The 23692-nt window shown below is 36.2% G+C and overlaps 1 protein-coding gene across 8 annotated transcripts in view; it reads left to right on the top strand.

Annotated features, from left to right (window-relative positions):
* Positions 1-23692, top strand: part of CDH18 (cadherin 18) — a 337247-nt gene that overhangs the window by 292944 nt on the left and 20611 nt on the right. For 7 of the 8 annotated variants that reach the window (XM_027784808.2, XM_013298152.3, XM_027784809.2 and 4 more), the window contains 3 exons: positions 355-491; positions 13123-13244; positions 19695-19812. In XM_027784808.2, the coding sequence (XP_027640609.1) occupies positions 355-491; positions 13123-13244; positions 19695-19812 (377 nt within the window). The remainder of the gene's footprint in view (positions 1-354; positions 492-13122; positions 13245-19694; positions 19813-23692) is intronic. The other variant, XM_055800600.1, reaches the window with a different exon arrangement.

The following is a 23692-nucleotide window of genomic DNA, read 5'->3' on the forward strand; positions in this document are numbered from 1 at the left end:
TAATGTCTTAATATCGTTCTGGGTTTTTTTCTGCTTTTCCAGCTTATGATTTTATACGTGTAACTTACCTTTGACAGGATTGTGTACTGCTGTGTAAAATATCACCTGTTAGCAATTCATATCTTTGTGATTCATGGTGGAAAACTTACTATGTATAAAAAACCTTGTAAAATTATGAAAGAAATGAGCTATCATGTTACTTCAGGTGTCTCCATAATGTAGAGCTTTTGTGGGGTGTTTTTAAAAATGTCTATGATTTTAAAAACTTGGAAGTAATATTTTCATGTAGCTTTCTGATGCTTTGGATTATACATACTACAATGGGTATATATTTATTGTTGTATTTCTTCATAGGTATTTCATTGATCATAACACAGAAGAAGATAGGTATTTCACCATTGATGCCAGTACTGGGACCATTAAGACTGCCAAGATCTTTGACAGAGAGGAGACGCCTTGGTGCAACATCACAGTGGCTGCTTCTGAGATAGGTAAATAATGTATTTGGCACATAGTATTAATTTTTTTTTTAAAGAAAATAATACTTTTCAGTGTTAAAGAAACACTGTCCTCAGATGTTCTTCTTAACACCATGGGATTTTTAGTGAATTTGGATAAAGGGGAGTTTTCTCTGTGTGCATAAATTCCCTAATTCCACAAAACAAATAAACAAACCCACCCCCCCACCCCCCCATGCCTGTGTGGTTCCACCTGTGCAAATTTACCATGTTTTTCTGTATGTGATAAAAGGCTGTCAGTTACCCAGGAACAGTTCCAAGCGTCAGTGTCCTAAAATCAACAGCTTGTCCCATTTTGTTTCGTATTTCACGTATCTTAGAAGATAACGCTATGTAGTACTGTGTGAGAAATATATCCCTCCTTGATTCTGCTGTTAACCTGTTTTAGCGAATTGCATGTTAAATATGCTAATATTAATTTATATCTGACAGGTGCCTAGTAGCTGCTGTTTATGGGGGTATACCTCTGGCCTTTTAATAGGCAAATTGCCAAATAAAGATACAATAAATACTTGCCTGTGCATTTGAAATGCCTCAAAATCTGATGAATTTCCGTTGCCTCGGATAAGCCAAGTCAAGAGCAGTCAAGAATGTCTGACTGAGTAGTCCCAGATAAATATTTTTGCATGAGGCAAGGACAATTTAAAGAACATTTCAGTTACCTTTTTATTACAGGGTCTTTTTTTTTGGCACTTTTTAAAGTTTCAAAGTTAAACTCAACAAAGGAAATGAAAAAAAACCCCAACCTGGATCAATAGAACTAGTTCTGCTAAGTACTCTTCACGACACTCTTTCAGTGGCAGTGATTTTGATCAAAACTGTGAATCTTTATATATATTCCTTTGTGTTTTCTTTTTTATCTTTTTTTGTGTGTGTGTGTATTCTGTCATTGCCAGATGACATAATACAGGTTTTACCTGTAGGAGGTGCCACTGACATTATTGAGTGCCCTCTGCTTTTACCTCCGGGTTTCACCTCTGTTTCATCTCCAGGTTAAAATGGAATCTGTTCTGCTGCTACATCACTAACACATGTTACAGAATTTACATCATGTATATATTTTATAAGGACAACAGATTGTTTCTTATTAGTTTGCCTGATTTCACAACTAACTTGATATTTTGAACTAAGTAATTTTCTATTGTAAATAGTAAAATCTTGAGTCTTATGGTTAGTGCTTTAAAAAAGGTAACCACTGACACTTCAGTGTGCTTAAGTGTCTTTGTATATGCCGTGTTATTTCAGTGCAGGATGAAATAAAATATAATTGAAGCCTTAGCATAAGCAGGTGCTTAGTAAGTGTTAATTTGCATTAAGATTTAAAAGCCGCATTGGGAGATACTGAAAAAAGGAGTAGTCACTAGTCTTTTTTGGAAGCCATCCAATTGTAAATATTTTGCAGAAATAAATTTCAAGAGCATTAAACTTCAGTGTAGATTTCTACACATTGTTTATTTCACATAATCAAATGAGTGGTAGTACATACCATGCTGAAAGAATAGAATGGAAAGGGGAGAAGGATTATGTTTATAACTAAAAGAGAATGAAATGAATAATGAGGATGAAATTCCTTTTATTTTTAAGACAGCCTGCTTAGAATTCTCCATTCCAGGTGCAGTTTTTTACAGGAAAACAGAGATTTTTTTTTTTTTCTCCCTCACTTTGCCTTTCTTACTTTTAAAGTTGGGGTTGGAAAGATAAGTAAATCTATAATGTCGGTTATGAATAAAAGGAAGAGGCAGCAGCGAAGAAGAGATGGATGGCAGGCAGACTGACAGGCAGCCTAAATCATGGGCAGCCTGTCCTTTTGTCTACTTCTCTGGCCATTTTCTTGCCTATAGTAATTTGAAAATTGCAACACTGCTGTACTCTTCTAAAATCACTGTAAAATCAGTAATTGGTTCTGCAATGGGAAATGGAGCATGTGTTCTGTATAGAGCAAGGCCAGAACTCTTATGTTAGATGCTACCTATCCCGTATCTACAGCCTTTGATGGCATTCACTTTCAGGTCCGTGCACAAGGAATTCCACAACTAAGACTAAAGCTGACAACTAGGTGGAAGGCTATAACCAAATTATTATTTAGCTGTGAGCGTGGCAGTCTTCAGGTTCATGTGACATGGTAGAAGGTATTTGTAGCTTCTGGCACCATTTGCTTAAGCCAGGAATATAGCAGAATCTGCACAGCCCAGAAAGACTGTACTGTGTCAACAGAAAGAGGTGCTCTGCTCAAATATTATTATGGTTATAGTTAGTTTCTTGAAGTGTTTTCCTCTGTTGACTTCATGCCTGCTTTGCTGACACAGTTGTTCCTAGAGATCATCCTTTGGGCAGGTCTTTGTAGCTGTGTTTACTTTGTGCAAAAAAAATTTGAGTGAACATTCTGTTTCTACCCTCGAATGTACAATATCCTCATGCTTCAGCCTTATTGTTTCTGAACCTTTCATAAGAAATTTACTTTCATTTTTAGTCTCCGTATGTGATATATACTCTGCACTGATCAAATGTCCCCTCTGCAATCAGTGGAAGTTCTACCAGTCCCCTCCATGAGAGTAATGTTGATGTAATGATGAGTGATTTTTTCTGATTATGCAGCTACTTCCTAAAGCACACCAGAGTTCATTGCCATGAGAACAGGTCAGGCAATCCTTTTTTTTTTTTAACATGCACTTTTCTTTAACAGTAGTATACAATGAGGAAGAATAGGATTTTGGTGTCCAGGGCCCAGCACTGAAGCTACTGCTTTGATTGTTTCAGTACTAGTACTTCCTGAAAACTCCTTGTGGCATTAGGGAATAAGAAAAGTGATAAAATAATATTATATGTTATACTGAAGGATCTACAGACCATGGTTGGGGCAGGGGGAAGAACTACAAATTGATGGTGATAAGATTGTAAAATACAGTTTCACATGGAATTATTCACACTTCATTAGCTTGTTAGACATCTTTGAAAAAGTTTATGAGAGAGTTTTTAGAAGAGGAAGGAGATAGAATTTAACACTATTAAAGGCTTTTGACCAGGTTTTTGGACAAGTGTAATGGAAATGGGAAAGTACAGCGCCAGTGCACAAAGTTCTATAACAGAACAAAGACTGATTTAGAGGAAAGGAATACAGTCATGGTAACTGGTTGTTTCCTTTGGGAGTGGAAGAAGTTATGGCTGAGCTATTTTAAGGGCTGGTGTAGGATCTGTCAATTAGAATACTTTGTAATGATAGCACACAATGATAGGAAGTGATTCAGATTCCCAAATAACCTCCCCGGCTGCTAAAAATGAAGGAAGAGTGAGAGATACTCATGTAGGAACAAGACACATGGAAGTATGGGCTAGATAAATGGATAGTGAAGAGGATTGAAAACTGTCTGAAATGGCAGGCTCAAAGGGTTTGATCAGCAGACCAAAGCGCAGCTGGAGGCCAATCACTACGCAGTTTGCGAATGACACAAAGTGAAAGTAATGGCTGATACACCAGAGGGTCATGCTGCCATCCAGAGGGATCTCAGCAGGCTGGAGAAATGGGTGAACAGGAACCCTTTGAAGTTCAGTAATAGGAAATGCAAAGTTCAGCACCTGGAGAGGAATGGTCCCATGCCCCAGGACACGTGCAGCGCCAACTGACTGGAGAGCAGCTTTTTCAAAAAAAAAGTACTCGGATGGAGGTCCTGGTGGATGCAAGCTGGACATGAACCAGCTATGTGCCCTTGTGGCAAAGGTGGCTCACGGTGTCCTGCACTGTGTGAGGAAGGGTATTGCCAACAGGGTGAGGGAGGTGATCCTTCAGCAGCACTGGTGAGACCACACATGAATGCTGGGTCCAGATTTGGTACCCCAGTACGAGAAGGGCATGGAGCAACTGGACTAAGTCCAGTGAAGGGGCATGAAATCATTAAGAACTGGAGCATCTGTCATATGAGGAGAGGCTGAAAGAGTTGGGACTGTTCAGTTTGGAGATGAGAAGGCCCAGAAGGAGTTTATCATATGTTTAAGTACCTGATAGGGGTTAGTAAAGAAGATTAGTAAAGATGAGAAGACTCATCTGAGTATTACCCAGTGAGATGACAGGAGGCAATGTGCATTAATTGAAATACAGCAGATTCCATTTAAGCATAAGAAAATGTTATTACCGTGGGATTAGTCAAAAATTGGGACAGGTCACCTAGAGAGGTTATAGAGTCTCTGTTCTTGGAGATACTGAAAACCCAACTGGACATGGCCCAGAGCAATGTACAGTAGCTGACCCAGTTTGACCAGGGGAATTGGACTTGCTCATCTATGGAGGTGCCTGCCAACCTCAAGGATTCTGTGATTTTTGTGATATTGGGAGCTATGTGTGGAATGTGGGGAAGAAAAAGGACAACTACTTCTCACGAATTGTGATGTATTCTCAAAGAAAATAGGTGACTGTAAAAGTAAGTGTGTGTGATTCAATTAAGGTTTCTCTCTAGCATGTAGTAGTGCTGATAACAGAGGCAAAAGTAACAATAATAGCAAAATCTCAAATCACAGCCCCTGTAAGAGAAAGGTGGCACTAAAAAATGGATGGCCTTCTGCCTGTTCGAAAGCCAATTTCAGTTAGAAAAATAAACATGTACTTCAAAGTTTTCAAAGCAGTGCTGCAAATAGGAAAAATAGTATCCTTGAAGTCTTTGGGCTCAATAAGAAGGAATGAAAGCTGCGGGGTGGTATAAACACTGGCAATTGAAGGAATCGGAGAATGGCTTGGTTTGAGAATCAAAGTGAGGATTATAGCTTTCACTAGAAATTTCTAGTTAGAAATATAGCAAGGAGGACTGTGTCAGGAAACTCCCTTTAGGTATTTCTTCTACCATCTGAACCGACTGTGTTCAATATCTGCTCAGTAGACACAGCAAACCATTTCTAGATACGGTGTTCAGATGATGTTAACATCAAGAGATTACTGGGATTCATAAAGTACTGGACATTTAGGTGGATAATAAGAACATCTGTGGTTATATTAAGAAACATGATTTTTTGAAAGCAAGGGAAGTGCTTATATTTCAGGGCAGATCTAAAAGTTCATATTCAGACATTTAGAAGATAGTTTCTAGTGGGAATTTTTGACATACTACTCTTATGCAAGTGGTAAGTATACCAGTGTGTAAAATAGATTTGTGGGTTTACTAGCACATTGTTCTGTTTGGGTGAAGTTGTGATGTTCCTGTGTGTGTTCAAAATGTTCTGCGATGGCTGAGAATGAAAAAAACAGATAATTTCCCACTATTTACCTAAAGGACCAACTTGAATACAATGAATGCACAAACTTGTCTTTGAAGGGTCCCTAAAGCATTCCTAATCTGTAAAGCCATGGAGAGGCTGTGGAGAACAGGAAAACTGAAATAATAGGGTTCATGCCAGATTCTGTCAGGCCTCCTAAACTTAAAGAAATTATAGCAAGAGACACTAAAAAATGACCATACGGAAGGATACCACATGTACAGAGCCTTGATACCACCATGTATTAGAAATCAAAACACTTAAGAGACATCATTATGCAATTGATTTTACAGAAAAAAAACCCAAAAATCTCTAAGGCTGTCAGACTCAATCAGATATTGGAATAAAACCCAAAGATATTTGTCATTGTTTATATGTCTTCTTTATTTGCTTTGCCATGCATATTCCTCATACTAGCTTCAGCAGGGGAGAAGATACGAAAGTGTTGAATTAAAGCAACCCTTCATTGACAAAATATGCAATACCCAGTAACGTGGTCTTGAAAATATCCCAGGAAAATACAGTCATTACAAAAAATAGACAAAGAATTAACTTTCAGAGGTATTTTCACAGAGGGCAAATAAGCCCTATTCAGAATTTAAATATGTGAAAAGGCAGGACAGATTATAAGAATAATAGTTTGATGTAGTTTTCAAGAATTAGGGTAAAAACTTTAAAATTCCATGTTCTAATTATATGATAAGCATTTTTTTCATCAGTAAGTTTTGTTAGGAACAGAAACAGTAACAGAGAGATATAGTTATATAACTCAGAGAAAAACAAGATGCACAGAGAAATAATAATTTTCAGCAGTGACATATAAAATCTCCTGATATTTTGAATAAATAATGAAAGCTCTATTATTACATTTTTTAAAAAAACCCAACAGATTAAGTATATAATTATAGTGAGGTGCAGTTATATCTTTAATTTAGATGCACAGGGATATTGCCACCTCATACTGCCATTAGTGAAGAGCTAATTATGAGAAGACTTTGTCAGTTCTTGTTCATGTTTTATGGTTCCATTGCAGGAGAAAAGACATTCCTAAGATTTTGGTTGGAGATTAAAATATATGTTACTTTCGATAGCACTACATGACTGTCATGGAGAATGAGAACTGAAGATAAGAGTGGAGTTGTAAAGTAAACAATAAACCTGTTCATGCCATTAAGAGGCACAGTGATTTATTTTAAAAAAGTAATAATAATCAAAAGACAAAAATGCATAATTTATTTCTGTTGATTTTAAAATGTACAAAACCAACATACACATTGCCTGAAGGAAATAAGTCTATGGAGTAGTACTACCTGGTGGTGTACAGCATTGAAAAAATTAGAAAAGAACAACAATTTTATTTTCTCATTTAATTTTTTTTCCCATAATCAAGAGTAACTTTAATGCCTTGTGTCAAATAATTTTCAGAAAAAGGAACCCTTTTCAAGATCTAAAAGAAAGTAATCTAAATCAACAAAATGCTGTTATAGTGTTACAGTCTCGTAACCCTCTGTATCTGGTGGACACCAGGATGATTGTTTAATACCATTGAGTTTGTTTCTATCTTTGTGTCTTAGTTTTTCCTTGAAGTGATTTTTTTCTTACAATTAATATAAAATTTCCTTATACTGATTTTCTGTCTATAATTTTTTCTCAAAACTAGTTAGTTTGTTTTTTAAACAATTCAGAGTACACTTGAGAAATGAAATCCCCTCTTTTTTTTTTAACATCAGTACAGGGAAATTCTGTCATATGTATTGCTTTCTACATTTATGATTATATCTCTGTAGGTACATTACAGAAACAGACATAAAAGTGTTACCTTAAACCCAGTCCCCACCAAGAAAAAAATCACACTCGTTCTTCATCTTTGACCTCACTTGCACTCTGTCTGCTAGCTCAGTTTCAGAAAGTTTTGGTGTTGGAAACAACTACTTTATTCTTCCAAGAAACAGAATCTTCCACAAAAGTAGTTCTCTAAAAGTGGGCCAGATTAGAAAAGACCTTAAAAACTACAGGGTCTGAGTTTTAAGACTGTTTTGATCATGGAGTAATGACAAACTGAATATCTGGTATCTTTTTAATGGTGAGAGCTAGACACAGTACTTGTACCCTGTCCAAACTTTCCAATAATGCAGTTTATTTTCAGCTTTTGCAAATTGCCTTCTAATGGACCATAAAGGTAGAATAATATGATTTTTAGCAGAATCTACTGTTCTTGTAAACGTACGTACCAATGCAATAAGGAAAAACTATTGCTTTATCGCTAAAACTATCTCAAAAAATCCCAGTTGTCAAAACACAGCTAGTTCTCCATCCTGCTCAAGAAGTGATGCTTCTAATTCCAGGTTCAATGTTTATTTTCCTGTTTATTTTTATTTAGTCATTGGCTTCTAGGCATGATGGATTTTCTTATCTTCTATATCTTAGAGGAAGGGTATGATGAAGATAATCCTACGTTGTCATCTGAAGATGGTGTAGGGTATAGCTCCTCCTGGCAATCAAGGTGGGTCCCCAAAGAAGAGACAGTCTTTGGGATCATGTAACATTTCCCTGTTCTGGGCTTTGTCAATCAGTACCAGAATCTCAAAACAGATATTTCTGGCCACAGAATTAGTATATTTTGTGGTGCCTTGATCTACTCAGGAGTTGAGCACCAGTGTTGTCTATGAGCTGCAGAATTTTGCTTGCATTAAGGCAGAGGGAGTTGCCAGCTTGAGAGTGCTAGATCTGTTTTAAGTCTGCTGCAGTGCTATTATTCTTACTATTGCTCCTGTTGCTACTGCTGCTACCACTGCTAGCATGATTCAAGAGAAGTGATCAGTACCTTCAGGTCTGTGTTCATCAGTGAGAAGTCAGATTTTTACTGTAAGAAAAAATGAAACAATTTCTAGCCAACTTCAGGTAACAATATTTAAAAGTACCCACTACCTTAATAAAGCAGAATAGAACATTACAGTTATTACTAGAGTCTGCATAATCTTCTCCTTGCCAGTTTATTGCATATACACCATTCTGAATTAAACTTAGTATTTTCTGAATATTACTGCTCTCATTTACATACTAGAAATTCTTTCCTCATTTTAGTTCTGTTTATGTAGTATATTTTATTCTTCCTAGACCTATGTTTAGTCTTCTAATGTGTCAAAACTAGTCATTATTAGAGAAGCGTGATGAGTGCTTCTGCTTCTCTTTTTAAAAATGCTGGAATAGATAGATGACTTAACTTCCTAAGTATTGCCTTGCCTTATTAGGTCCCAAAAAGATGTCAAAATAAGAAAAAAAAAAAGTTGTTATTGTATTAATTAAGATCAATGTTTAATATTGATGATGCAAAAGCACAGACATTCGTTGTAATCCTACACTAGGTGAACATTTTGTTCTAGGTCACAAAACCATGTAAAATGACTCTTTTTTTTTTTTTTTCTAAAATCCTTCTCTCTAAAAGTAATTCAAGCTGTCTCTGGGTTAAATTATTAACTCAGTTTTCATAATAGTTTAACTATTCCATTCTAACTTAAAAACCAACCAAACAAACATACAAACAAAAAACCCAACCCAACAAACAAACAAAAAGCAAAAAAACAAAACCACAAAAGTGTTGATGTCAGGAATGTTATTCTGAATGTCATTTAGAATTTATGTCAATTTTTTTTCATAAAGCCCATGGGAATCTTGTTAATACAAAAAGGAATTCTCAGACAACAGTTGCTATTAAAAAGCTTTCTTCTTAAATAGGGGTTTTAAAAGTTTGCTCACAGAAATTAATGGAAGAGTAGATTCAAGACCTTAGGCTGCCTGTTGATAGGGACTTCTGTAAGTTTGCAGAGAACTTGCTGGTGGAGGGGTTGATAGTGAAATTGATTCACTTTACAGATATTTAGTATACTTGCAAAAGAACAATTTATTCTGGGAAAAATCTCAAGCATAAGAAAGCAGGTCCCTAGTGTAGCTGAATTGGAGCAATATTTCTGCTTCAGTTGCCCCTTAAAACAGTGAGCATTCACTCTGAAAAACCTACTTTTGAGGCACAATGCTGATGGGACACAGAACGTATCTGGCTGTTTTATAATGCACAGGCCTGAACTGCATGTCAGCACTGGTTATCTTAAAACTGGAAATCTGCCAAACTGCTGCAAGAAATTTGCCTAATTAACAAAAACGTACTACTAAAAGGACCAGGTATTTGAGTGGTTTGGAGATTGCAAGTCAGTTGTACACCCGAAAAAGATTGGAACTTATATTTATTTTATAATAAAACAAGAAAACCGAGCCTAAAAACCCCCAATTTATAAAGCCCTTCTTAATTCATTCTCATTCTCTCCCCCCATTATAAACCATGCTATTGTCTTGCATGTGAATCCATGTAGTTTACGCAATTTGACAAACTTCAAGACTGTTTTGGCAAGTGGTGTTAATACCTTCTCTGTTAGCATTTTGTAGTAAGTAGGCTGTCCATATGGAGATTTGCCTGTAAATGTCAATGATCCTAAGGTAACTGCTTCCAGTTAGTAATGCACTAAGAACTCTTTTGAACTGGAAAAGTATTTATGAATTCTTTGTACTGCAAAGCAGCTGCAGAACACATGAAGGTAAATTCTCTGAATCTCCATAAATTCTCTGTGAAATTAATGCAAATTTAACAGACTAGAGAGCAAGAATGCATTGGGTGGTAGTGACAGGCATACAAGAGGGCACATTCAAGGTGGGGCAGAGGTCTGATACACTGTACTGAAACATGTACCATTTTTTTGCCACACATTGGACTAAAGCATTTGCTTTTCCTTCCCCAGTAGCTATTCCAAACATGCTGGACCTATAGAACAGTTCTCTCAGGTACCCTCTGCCCTGTGCTCTTCCTGTTGTTCTGCTCCCTTCCTCTCAGATGTATTATGCTCCCTTACAGCTTTGAAGGTGGCCCTTCTTTGAGAGGAGACTGGACCAGTGACCTCCAGAAGCCCCTTTCAACTAAGATTTTTCAGTGATCCTGTAATTATCTGATAATCACAACTTTTTTTTTTTTTTTTTTTTCCTGGCAAAAGTTTCTTTGGGTCTTCTCAAGTATTAAAATCTTCAGTTCCTTCACTATAGTTTATGAAGCTATGCCCAAATGGATTTATTCATCCTTAACCCTTTACTGTGATCTCTGCCTTCTGTCTCCTTTTTATGCTTTTGTGTGCTCTCTCTTTATCTGCTTTGTGTCCTTTCTTTAATTTATACCACTTCCTAGGTCATGTACCTCACAAACTATGTGAGAGCCTCCCGAACAGAGCCTTGAGAACAAAGCTCCTTTGAACCACAGGTCATCTCTAGATCAACTATTGCTAGGTATCATGTTCAGTAATTGTAAGTAGAGGAGTTTTGGAATTGGATTGTCTGGTAACATTGACAGAGGAGGTTACCTACATGAGTTTGTGAGCTGTGTTCCAGTGAGCAGTAAAAATATTCAATCTCGACTGCTTGTGCTGGTCTGCACAATCTCATGAGCTACATCCAGGGGAGGACCAAACATCTTTTTATGTTTGCTCATACTGCAAAGGGTCTCGTGCAGAGGAGATTGCTTTCTTCAGTAATAAAAGTAAAGGTAGAGGAATGGTTCCTTTCTCCCAACTGCTTAGTGAACCGCCAGTTGTCATTCTTCCTCACCTTCACTTTATATATTCTTAGCATTTTAACATTCCTCAAAGTTTTCCACTAAAAATGTTTTCTGGATAGCAATGGAAAGCCTCAGTCTTGCATGAACACAATTAAGAAAGCCTACTGTAGTCCCTTAGTTCAGTAGTTATAAAGATATTCGTGTTTTGGAGTAAAATGGAAAATATCAATGGTCAAGGAAAAATTCATCAAGAGAATGAATTTTGAAGTCTATAAATGTTTTCTGAGTGTGTTCTTCTAACTTCTAATGCTAATGTTAATTGGGAATAGAGGTTCCTTTATTATCTACCTTAAGTCTCCCTTTTCTATTGGGTTTTTTAATCTTTCTGTTCCCATTTTATGAGAATAATTGACTAAGTTCCAGAAATGAATTAAAAGCATGAGATGAACTTAGACATATTAGTTAAAAAGAGAATGTGAAAAATCTGAAGAGAACTTCTAAACCCCAGGCTCTTTGACTAGTATACCTGATGAAAATCGAGAAGGATAAATCTCTCACTTTGTCAAAAGAAACTTCAACATTCTCAAATATTCTTTCAGTGGGAGGCTGCATTACTGGTGACTTTGAAGACAAACATGAGTTTTTCAGAATTCTAAGCAGAGGCCATTAAAGGTGTGACAAATCTGAGGCATTTTACAGATGACCCTTTTTGACAGAAACATGATGTGGATTAATTAAGAGCAAAATAACCAAGGGAAATTTTTTTCTTTGAATGAGCACACACAGGGACACGCAGTTTTAAAATGTCAGTCTGTAAGGAATGTAACCCCATTGCTCCATCTTGTTATCTTGTTGCATTTCAAGGAGTGACTTTGCCATCTTCTACTGGTAGTTTCATTTAATTGGTGAAAGTAAAATTAAGTTTGTCATATAACCGATTCATTCTTCTACAGACTTCAGAAGGTGTATGTTAGCTGATTATAAAAAAGTTTGAATATATAATTCTTTCAACAAAAATAAATTTTCTTAGTAATAAGAACAAGGGAGTTACGGATTAAAAAAATAAAATAAAATGGGTTTTTTTCCCCATTTTATCATGCAAAGTGTATTCTCATTGAAAGGATTCTATTTCTTGTGCTTTTTGAGGGTGAGCTCTCATGAAAGTATAGATCATAGCTTAAGACACTGTTACTTCAACATTGTTTTCTTACTGGCATGTCACTGCTAAAGCAAGACTCATTAACTGCTTTGTGTAACAGCATAATAACTTCTAAGGAAGTGGAACTCAAGCTTGGGAAAGGTTTATATGTGCCTATGCATTCATATTTTCTTATTATTTTGGTATTTTATTCCCAAAACTCTTTAAGGGACTGATAAAAAGCTTTTACTATTTTCCATATCAGATTTTATTCAATATTGTGATGACACTTTCACATTCATAACAAAGAAATTGACCGTTTCTTAGCACACAGTGTGACAGTATGCAATAACTCCAACCACTTTCTCCTACCTCAGTTCCAGAGTAACTTGCATTTATATTGATATAACAGTGACTTCAAGACTCATTCCATACTTTCCACCATCTTTTTATTTATTTTTGGATATGGTTAATGAACCACAGCGAACAACCACTATTAGCATCTTGCTACCTAAATTTTGGCAGGTGTGTCTAATTCTTACACAGTTATTGTGCTAAGAAACCGTGTTTAAATTGAGGATGTTGTGGAATAGTGAGTGTTTCAAAAGGCTTAATACCCCCTGTGTATTTTGCAGACAATCCTGGGCTAGTGAGCCATGTTCCAGTTGGTGTTAGAATCCTGGACGTCAATGACAACCCTCCAGAACTTGCCAGAGAGTATGATGTAGTGGTCTGTGAGAATGCAAAGCCTGGTCAGGTAACTTTCACACCTATCGTTCTCCCAGTGAGAAACAATTATTACTTTATTTGTTAATGCCACATATGAAAGAAGTTTGATTCAGGGAACACATGTCATAATTCCTTCTGATCTCATTTTTGTATTTCATGTTTTATTCAACTTTTTAATTAAATTAGGCTGAAGGAAGAAGATTTGGAAATTTCTTCAATATATCTCTCTTGTTGCTGCAAAAAAATATCTAAACTATCTTCAGTAGACAGGCAAAACTTTAATTTTGTCAGATAAGTGATGGAGTTTGACAAACCACTATTATGAAGAAAATGTATGAAGCAGATTTAACATCTCTCATCTAAGTGCCGCATGGTAGCAAGGTTTCAAACACACTCACTACAATGTCTGGTTAACATAGCTGCCATCCTCGCTCTACTTGGTGATTGCCGTTGTCTGTACAGTGTCATTATGGAAAAGATGTTGAATAGGTTTTTCACAGCTGTTAAGATGGGGAGGGTCAGAACTGAGACTGAATAGCTGAATCACATTCCAGCGACTGCTCCTGTGATCAATAAACTTCATTGCAGTCCATGGTTTGACAATTTTACCAAGTGCTTTTGCTTTAGCAAAAAAAAAAAATAAAAAAATCTATGTTCATAGATTGAGCTTTTACCCAGCATTCTGTGCTGGTTTTGCGTTGTTAGGTTGTAAGGTGCAGTTGTGAGCTCATATCTTCCATGAGGAATATATTACTAGTAGTAAAGTTTTCTCAGCAAATATGTAAAAGCAGTGTACATAAATGCGTAGTGGCATATTTCTGGTTTTAGTGTTGAGACTATATAAATGCTGTTCTTTGTTGGACTGCAGGCTGACCAAAATTATCTTCTCTAACAGTGGCCAAAAGCTGACACCTGAGAGTATAAGAACATGGCAAGCGTGTTTGATACTTACCCCAAGTACTTGCACAGATTATTTCCTATCCAAACATGGTTTCTGGTTTTAATAATCCTTTAATAACCATCGCATATGAATCTGTCTAACTTTTCCTAATAAACATAAACTTTTGATGTATACTACCTCATGCATCAAGGAATTTTGCAGTTTAATTCCATGTTTCAGAAAGACCTAGCATCTTCTTTCTTTTTTTCCACTTTTTTTTAATCTTCCCATGCTGTCTTCAATCAATATTTACCAGTTCTTGTGTTGGGGCTGGGGGGAGGGAGAGAGAGAGAGATAGGGAGCAGTTGATCCCCATTTATTATCTCTGTGCCATTCATAAATCTCTAGCACATTGCTCCTCAGCCATCTCTTGTCCAGACTGAAAAGTCCTACTTAACTTGGACAAGCTGTGATAAAAAGCCCTTTTAGACTTTTGATCATTTATCTTCCTCTCCTCTAAACTTTCTCCAACTCCTCTCTATTCACCTTGAGATGGGGAATCATGATTCAGGATGCAGGTATGCCGTGGTTTATAATTCTTATCATAGTTCATGCTTCACAGTATATGAGGATCTCTGCTTTGTTCTCTATTCCTTTCCTAGCAATTTCTAACAGTGGCTTTGCTTTTTAACCACTAGTAAGCACTGAACGCAAAAAACCTGCCTGCCATAACGCCAGTATCATTAGAAGTAATGGCCAGCTCATGATCGTCGTCATGTATGTGAAGTTAAGACTTTATGTCTATGTGTTTTGAATTTCACCTGGGTTTTTATTGCCTGGCTACTGAGTATTGGAAGGTCTTTAGTGCCAGCTCTTCCTCTTTTCTTCCTTGAACAACTCGGTATCATAAGTCAATTTGGTGGCCTGATTATTCACAGTCTTTATAAGCTGTTAATTGTTACACTGACCAGCAAGTGGCCTAGCATAAATCTGTGTGGAACAGGAAATCTCTGTGACTTCCTCTTCGGGTGGAACAGACCATTTACAGGAGAGACCCTGTTTTCTGTCTTTTGAGCAATTACCTGTGCTGGGACCTTCCCTCTTATCTCATGACTGCATAGTTTTCCTCAGTGCTCTTAGTGAGACACCTTACTCAAAGCTTTTGAAAATCTAAGTAGGTCTGTCTATCAACTGAATATCTCTAATTAACATGCTTATTAAACTAAAAATAATGTTCTGAACACCTCAAATCAAGCCAAATACAGAAGAATTAAAACTTTTAAAGGACTAATTAAAAAAAATAACATCTCTTAAGCATTTATTGCGATTTGCAATTGCTTTCAACATAATCTGATATTTTTAAAATTACATGATTTAACAATCATTGTTAAAATGTTATAATTAATAATAAGCTAAAGCATGCAGTGGAGCTAGCACAGAAATTCTCTGTTTGATGGGGCTGTTGCTGTTGGTGAGTAGCTAATGTTTCTTATTAGAAAAGTTTTAACTCTCCAGTAATAGCTCTCCAAATGGAATTTGAGTGAGATATTTAAAGGATAAAAAAATTTTACTGTAAAAGCATTTGCTCCTGATTTGGGTCAGTGTTGTATTTCTCTCTGAGCTACTGTTGCAAGTGAATGACTCCTGGCCTCTAGCATTGCAGTTTAACAGCCAAGATTACCACTAGCATGAAGGACTCTACAAGCAGCAGTTTAATATGGAAGGCTGGATCAGCATGCTGTTGTATTCTTAAACTAACAGGACTCCCTTACATACATGAAATACACTAATTTATATTTGCATTGCACAACAAGGCTTCAGAAAAGATTGTGGTACCATTGCACTGTACAAAAAAGCAAAACTAAAAACAAAACACAAAAGTACATGGCACTTACTCAGAAGATCTTACTATCTAGTTTAAAAAAGAAAATTACAATGTTCAACAAATACTAAGGAGGGACAAATAAACAAGGATTACAGAACAAGACAAGTGTTCCATATTCTAAAAAGCATGCCCAGCTGGATGGTTTTGAATCACTGAAAAGGCAGTATTTAGCCTGAGTTATCTGTCATCTTGTGAGAATGATTCATAAGATTTATCACTAAAGAACAAGTTCTGTCAGATACTGCCAGGCACTTTTGCTTGACTAGTGCTTTGAGACTGGGATCTAGCCCTGCATGACTTGCAGGAGTACGTACTTCATTCCTCAGCACATCTGTTCTGAATTAATTGTATGCAAGATAAACTAACCAATACTTCCTCATTGGAAGACTTTTTGTGTTTGCTTGTTTGTTTTCAGAAGAGGCTTCTATGGAAAGAAATTACAGTATCATTTAATTGCACAGCCTCTATCTCCTGCTTCTTTTTACCTCCGCAGCTCAATTTATTTACTTTAAAAAACCCAAGAAAACCCAACAAAAAACAATAAAACTTAAGGAACTAAGTGCTTAAAGGAACCCCTCTAAGGAATGTCGAACAGAAAATGCTTGTGAGAAGATGGTAATTTCCACACTGCAGTGACAGCTTTAGTCCCGTAGCAGTCAACTTGTTGAGAAGATACACTAAGTGTCTCCAGCAGCTTCCAGGTGATTGCCTGGTAGATACTGTATATTAAAGTAGATAAAGCAGCTGTGATTTGATCTTAGATGGCATTCAGACATGGAGAACTCTTGACTTAGAAATGTACTGATTTTGTGAATGATTGTGAAATTTAGCCAATGTAGGAAAAGAAAATTCTGCCATGTTCCACAAAATGAACTTGTAAATTAAATTTTCCTTTTCTTTAAATGCAACTTCTTTAAATGCTTTGTTCTGGAAAGTGAAGGAGTGAATCATTGACAGTTTTCTGAATGTTTCAGTGTTTGTCCTGGCAGAGTATAAACGTATTAAAATAGGTTAGATTAAAATCTAACTATAACTGTTAGCCATAGTCACTATATCTCTCCAAAGATAACATTTTTTCTGGGTGTTTTTCAGAGGAGTAATAGAAGAAGTTGTGATAGCGGTGAAATGTCATTTTCCTGACACTATCCATCACTGTAAATTAACACACAGGTGTGTATATGTGTACACACTGTACACACATGCACACACACACACACACAAACACAAACAACTTTTGTAGAATCAGGGTGTATAAATATTGCGCTTCCAACATGAGCTACCTCACTCTGGATGCTGTTATTTCTGATAGTCAAAGGAAATCAATGTTAGCTGGCAGGGAATGCCTCTGCTATAAGCTTTTTGTGTGTATATTTACTTGTTTATTGATTCACTTCTGAAAAGGATCTGAGTAGAATTTAGCACCTGCTGTCTATCGGCTTCAATTAGCTCTCCTCTGTTCTTGAAATTCTCTCTTTTCTTACTAACTCTTCCCTTTAAATAATAGCGTAATCCTTTAGTTTCATTGCTGCACTGCTGTGGACTGAGCTTTACAGCAGCTGAGGTGCTATGTTTAAATTTTTATTTTAAACAGCTTTGGTAAGGTGCATGTTAATGTCTGCTGATAGACCATTAATTAGTTAACCTATTAGTTAGAAAGGTGTTAACAGTACATTTGGGTGTCAAGAGGACACACTTGTTCCTCACCTCTGAATGAATGTCTTTTAGAAATCTTTTCCTTAGAAAGCAAGAGCCGTTTCTGAAGGAGTGTGAACTTTGTATAAAGATGTATCTGTCAAAAATATTTTGACCTGTGCTATTACACATACAGTGTCTATTTTCCACATGGAAAACTATGATTTCTGTACCATCTGGTGCTATACTTTTTACATACATTGATGAATTCAGGGGATGTAGACAGTATGTTTTGTTAAGATTTAAAATTAGTTTTAAAACCAAATAAATCTCAAACCAGTCTTGTGGCACTGAGGCCTTGATCAAAGGTATTTTTGTTGCAAAATGGCATGTTCTTGAAGCAAGATTCTGTGAAATGTTTTATGTAAGAGGGCAACAAGACAGCAACAGGACAGAAGTTTTATCTACTAGGCTGTCAAATAAAAGCTGAAGATGCATGGCACAATGTTATATTTGATAAACAGCACTGTGGATTTGTAAACAATACTTAATACATTAGTATATTTTTAAATGTCTTAACTGAATTTTTTGCAGTTATGCGCAGTATTTTACAGTATTTTTAGTATTTGAGTAATTATAGAAACAATCTTTTGAAAATATTCTTCCATCAACTTTTTTTTTTTTTTTTTAATGTTACTTTGCCTCATAGCATTTCAACATTATTAAGTAATCTATAGCTAAGGTAATCTTATATTTCTGTTTTATATGTCAGTTGTTTTAATAACAAATTATAACACCTTTCCAAAATCCATTAGAGAACAAGTAGCTTTTGCTGAACTCCTTCACCCATATTGCCATGACTGATAAACTACATGATTATAGATGTTTCAGGTTTATCTTATTCTGCTTCAGTTCAGCAAAAAAGTATTACAACAGGTTTTTAAAATATTCTCTGCAATTATTCATCAGTATTGTTAATTCTCTCAGGTGTGTATAGTCAATATAAAGTTCTGTATTGTATAAGGACAATGGAACAAGCACTGTACTCTGTTGGCTTTAAAATGTATTTGTTTTGCCTCTTTTATGTGAATGGAGGTAGAGAACTGTGTGCTGTCTTTTAAAACAGACCATACAACTTGAGCCCACACTGTTTATGCTTAAGTTTCAGTCCAGACAGACTGCAGCTCAACACTGCACAGAAAAATTCTCATGAAAAAAGCACTTTCCCTCTGCCTTTTGCGTTTCCCTCAGGATATCTATCAGCTCTGTGCAGCAGTCTGTGTGGGCTTCACTGCCTATATCACAAGAACGACTTTTTATGAAATTCTACTATAGCACTTGAGCTTCCAGACCCAGCATGAAAATGAAAGCAGAGGTAGAATTATTGCTTGGTCACACATTCCAAAAGCTTAGCTCAGTTTTAGTAGAAAGTAAATTTTAAAAACCACTAGGGCTTTTGAATGCAAAGGTCCCACCTTTCAAAATTCCTCTGCTATACATGGTTGCTACACCTAATTCTGTTCCTTTTGACCAAACAAAACTAAACCCAGGAGTGGCTGCTGTTCTTCCTCTTCTGTTCTGCAGCTATTTAAAACTGATTCACAGCAGGAGTTTTAAACAGAGAGCTGGTATTATACACCTTCCATTTTGGTTAAACGTTTATTTTTGCTAACCGATACTGAAGTGTATCCAATTATCAGGGTGGCAAGCAGGTGATGCTCCTCATAGACCATCCTGGTTCAGGCTGAATTGTCGCTCTGTAGAAACAGATATGTAGGTGAAACTGTAATTGTGAAAGCCACCAGGATGCCACACAGATGGTGAAAATCTCCGTACCAAGTCCTGACCATACCAGAATGTCAGAAAGTATAGATGCTTTAGATGCTTCTACCAGGCTCTGAAGTGTGGTTGCGAAAGTGTTCCATGCTAGAGAAATCAGGGTAATGGCCCAGTCATTGGTCGAATTTAGCAGCAGTCAAGTAGAATATTGAAATAAGCCAAGTTTGAACATCCTGCTGAGGTCAGGCACTATTTGGGTCAACTTCAAATTTCAACACATTCACTGTTAATTTTTATTTCAGGTAATTCAGACTATCACTGCAACTGACAAAGATAACTCTGCAAATGGGGCAAGATTCCATTTTTCCCTTGATGAAGGGCTTTCTTTGAATCCCAACTTTACTCTAAGGGACAATGAAGGTAAATCAAACTCACAAATCTCAAAGAAATGGGTCTCTGTTTCATCTGGGATGTCTCTTCGAACAGTACTATTTCCATACGTTCCTCAGAAGAAGGGGAAAAGTGTAATCTGTCACCATAGAACAGGTTTATATCAAGGACGTGGTGTATAACATATATTGCAAACTATGAGTAATCAGATACTGCATTTTATTTTTATATTGCATTTTATTTCAGAATGTATACTTCATACATTCAGGAATGTTTTTAAAAAGTGGATTCATGAAAAAAGATGTTGGCAATTTGATCTATTTCTAGGTGAATAGCACTGAGTGGGTAGTGTCAAGGTTGTTGCCGGTTATTGCTTAAAGGAGAAAGTAGGAATTTAAGGGGCATAAAAAAAGTTGAATTTCATGCTTACTTTTACAGACATGATACCAAGAGCATCATTGCTTCCTGGATGATAGTCTGTCATTTCATGCCCTTCCTAATAAAGTGTGCATAAAAAATACTATCAGAAATTCATAGCAGATAGGCCCAGAAGGAAAAGGGCCTTTAGAGTCACCCAGCCAAGTGGTTTTGAACATTTCTTGAATCAAAGAACCACCCAGCCTTTCAAAAAAAAAACCCCAGATCAGCCTTACTCTTCGTTGAGTATTGTTTCATGGTTTCCATTTTGCAGCCTGATGAAAATGAGAGTAAACTTTTTACTACTTATCTGTAGCTTTTCGCCTGACCTTTTGTGTGTGTCTGTGTTGTGGTTTTGTTTGTTTGTGTGCATGTGTGGAAGTGCCAGGGCTTGGCTTTATTTTACAGTTGTTTTTTTGCACTAGTGCCGTGGAAAGCATTCTGAATTCTTACAGATCACTACTCATCTGTAATGGCTGAAAAGCATTAACTCCATCGTTGGTACATATGGTACATACAGGGTTAAGTAAAGCATTCTTCACCAATATTTTTTATCTGTTTATAAAACCTTTCAGGGAAGGTGACTGCATAATCTTCCTAAAGAATCTGTTCCAATGTTTAACTAACAGCAGAAAAAAATAATCATGTCATGCTATTTATTCAGACTAGATTCATGGCCTTCATATTCTGGTTCCAAAAGTGATCAGTCCAATATGTATCAAAATTTAATGTATTAACCTATTAAAAATATTCTTTAAGTGATGACTCCAGCACTTTCCCAGATTACTATATCAGTTCCATTCAGATCATGATGGAGTGTTATAGCAAAAGCCAGAGGATTTTTCCTGAAATAAAGGAAGTGTACTGTTGTGTATTTTTGTATTTGCGTCTAAGAGTAAGATAAACTCATCGAGTACTGGGCAGTGGTCTCATGCGGGAGACCATGGCCACGTTCATCTCAATAGAAGAAACTTACATCAAGACATGCTTTTGAATAATTTTTATTAAAATCGTGGTTCATGATGAAGTAGATATTTTATGGTTTTGAACATGTTTTAATTGGGATCTATACTATATGTGTTTATAACAAGTGGAAAATTTAGTTTTATAATTTAAGGACTGCATGTCAGCATAAGTTATCTACTTACACAGCTTTATAGGAGGGTGAGAACTTTTCATAACTCTCTTATGTGGCAGTGTCACACTTTGGATATAAGTATGCAGCAGTAAATGCTTGCTGCTTTCTTATTACCCCCCTGAGAGCAGTGAGCAGTGACTTTACCACCAACAGCAGAAGACAGTGTTTGGACTATCCTGAGTTGGATTTGGTACCAGAAGGTAGGGGAAGGAACTGGGAAAGGTGTCCTTTTAAGGTAGAGGCCTGTTGTGCATTATGTTTTTATTTCACCTAAGGAGATAAAAAAATTAAGTATGCATTTCCAGTAGCATCTCGCATAAAACTTCTACACATACAGAGACTTCAGAAACACAGCTTCAAATTTGCCCATGCAATTAATACAAGTTTAACTCAAATCATAACAAGAAATTTATCTTAAAAAGCAAAGCATCGTCACTGTTTTGCTCGACACATGACTGTTTGATTGTACTGTTTAAACACAGCCCTTTGTTGGGAGCTTTTCTTTGTGATACCATCTATATGTAAAATATCAATGGGACACCTATAAAGTGCATTCACAATATCCAGTTCTCTAGCATTTACAACTTTCATCATTATCATCTATTTCTATTCAGAAATGGAATTTCTGTTAATTTTTGGTCTAGAAAATATCTGAGAGATGGTGGTCAGAAGAGGCTTTTCTTATGTCTGTGACAAGTTTGCACTTTTGAAAACTCATGGGTTTGACCGTTAGCTGTTAAAATAGTCAGAATGCCCTTAACACAAGACAGCCGCTATTTTTACCTTTGAATTTAATAATTCTGTGAAGGCTGGTATTCTTGGAGGGTTACAGTTATTTGTTATGTTATGTTTCTTTAAAGAAAAAAAAAAAAATACAGCAGTTACCTTAAGAGAGTTTTCAATAATGTTTTGCAGAATGATAAAAATCTTGATGTCATGTTGAAAGTGGTAGTCAGTGGTAGCTGTATCTGTCACTGCAAAGCTAAATTTCTCTTGCAGTCATTTTTGTATCTAGTCATCCTCTCCCTTTATTTCTTCAGGAAAATGGATTAATTTCACAAAAATCTCAGTAGGTATTTTCTTCCCTTGTTTTCATAACTGAGAACAACAGAATTCTGCTCTTTGAGCCCAAATACACTGTTATGCGAATGTTCCCCTACTCCATGATCATCAATAGAGCGACAAGATCAAAAGACTCTACAGCAGTGAATTGGGTCTTTAAATATTAACATTTATATCTATGCACTTTGACTGAAATCTAGAGAACTTGCAGAAGATTCTGTAATTTGTCCATACCTACCTGTATAGACTGCAGCAATATACAGTCTCAGCATGTGTATGATTCAGGTTAATAGAATTCTCTATCTTCAGCAGAGGAAACAGCTATTAAAGCATCAGTCCAGATAGTTGATCATATGACAAGTGAAACTTTTTATCTCCTGGGCCTCAGCTTGTGCTTTTACTCAGTGACAATCCACAATGTTAAAGCTCCAGCCTTTGAATGTGTACCCTCATAATGCAGAGCTTAAAACCCTCAGGGAAATGTAGGTCAGGAGACAGCCACCGGGCTATATGAAATACACAGTCCAGCAGAACCTGCTGCTTGGATCACCTTCTGTATTCTGCTGGTATTTACATTTTTTCATTTAAAAAACAAAACCAGAAAAAAACAGACTACGATACTTTTTTCCCTACTGGCTAGATTCGTAAGCTACAGTAGATTATTGTTATTTGAGGTTTTCTTGTATATGACAAAGTACTATTCAGAGGGACTAAATACTTAAAGAGTATGAACAAGAAAGAGCACAGCCAACAAAATGATGCACTATCTGTACACATGTAAGCAAGACGGAAGAGCTGCAATAGAATTTCTTTGCTATACAAGGAAGACACGTTAAGTTGTAATAATTTCCTGCAATTTTAGAAAGCAAACCCAGGGAAAAAGCCTTTTTGTTTGGGAATTGTACTTATGAAGGCTTTTCATTGAAAACAGGGCTGTTTGCAATTTATTCTATCCAGAAGAATGTTGCAATTTCTATTAAAACCTGAGAAGCCAAACACTTTTTTTTTTTATCTGGAGATTCTCTTATGTTGCATTTCACATGCTAAGTAACTCAGCTCATTGTTATCTGTGTTCTTCTTACTTTGTGTTTTAGGATGTTATCATAGATAATTTTTTTAATGTTTTTTTCACTTTTGTGAAATATCTCAAATTTACATTTTTTTTGCCTAATCAGAAATATGTTCTTTTGGATGTTTTATTAAAAACTTGCCAGGGCAATATGAAACTAAAACACCTTCTGTTGGGGAATCAGAGGAAAAATGAAAGAACTTCTTCCCAATAGAGCTGCCTCT

The sequence above is a fragment of the Falco peregrinus genome, chromosome 3, assembly GCF_023634155.1.
Source record: "Falco peregrinus isolate bFalPer1 chromosome 3, bFalPer1.pri, whole genome shotgun sequence".
In the NCBI taxonomy this organism is placed as follows: Eukaryota; Metazoa; Chordata; class Aves; order Falconiformes; family Falconidae; genus Falco; species Falco peregrinus.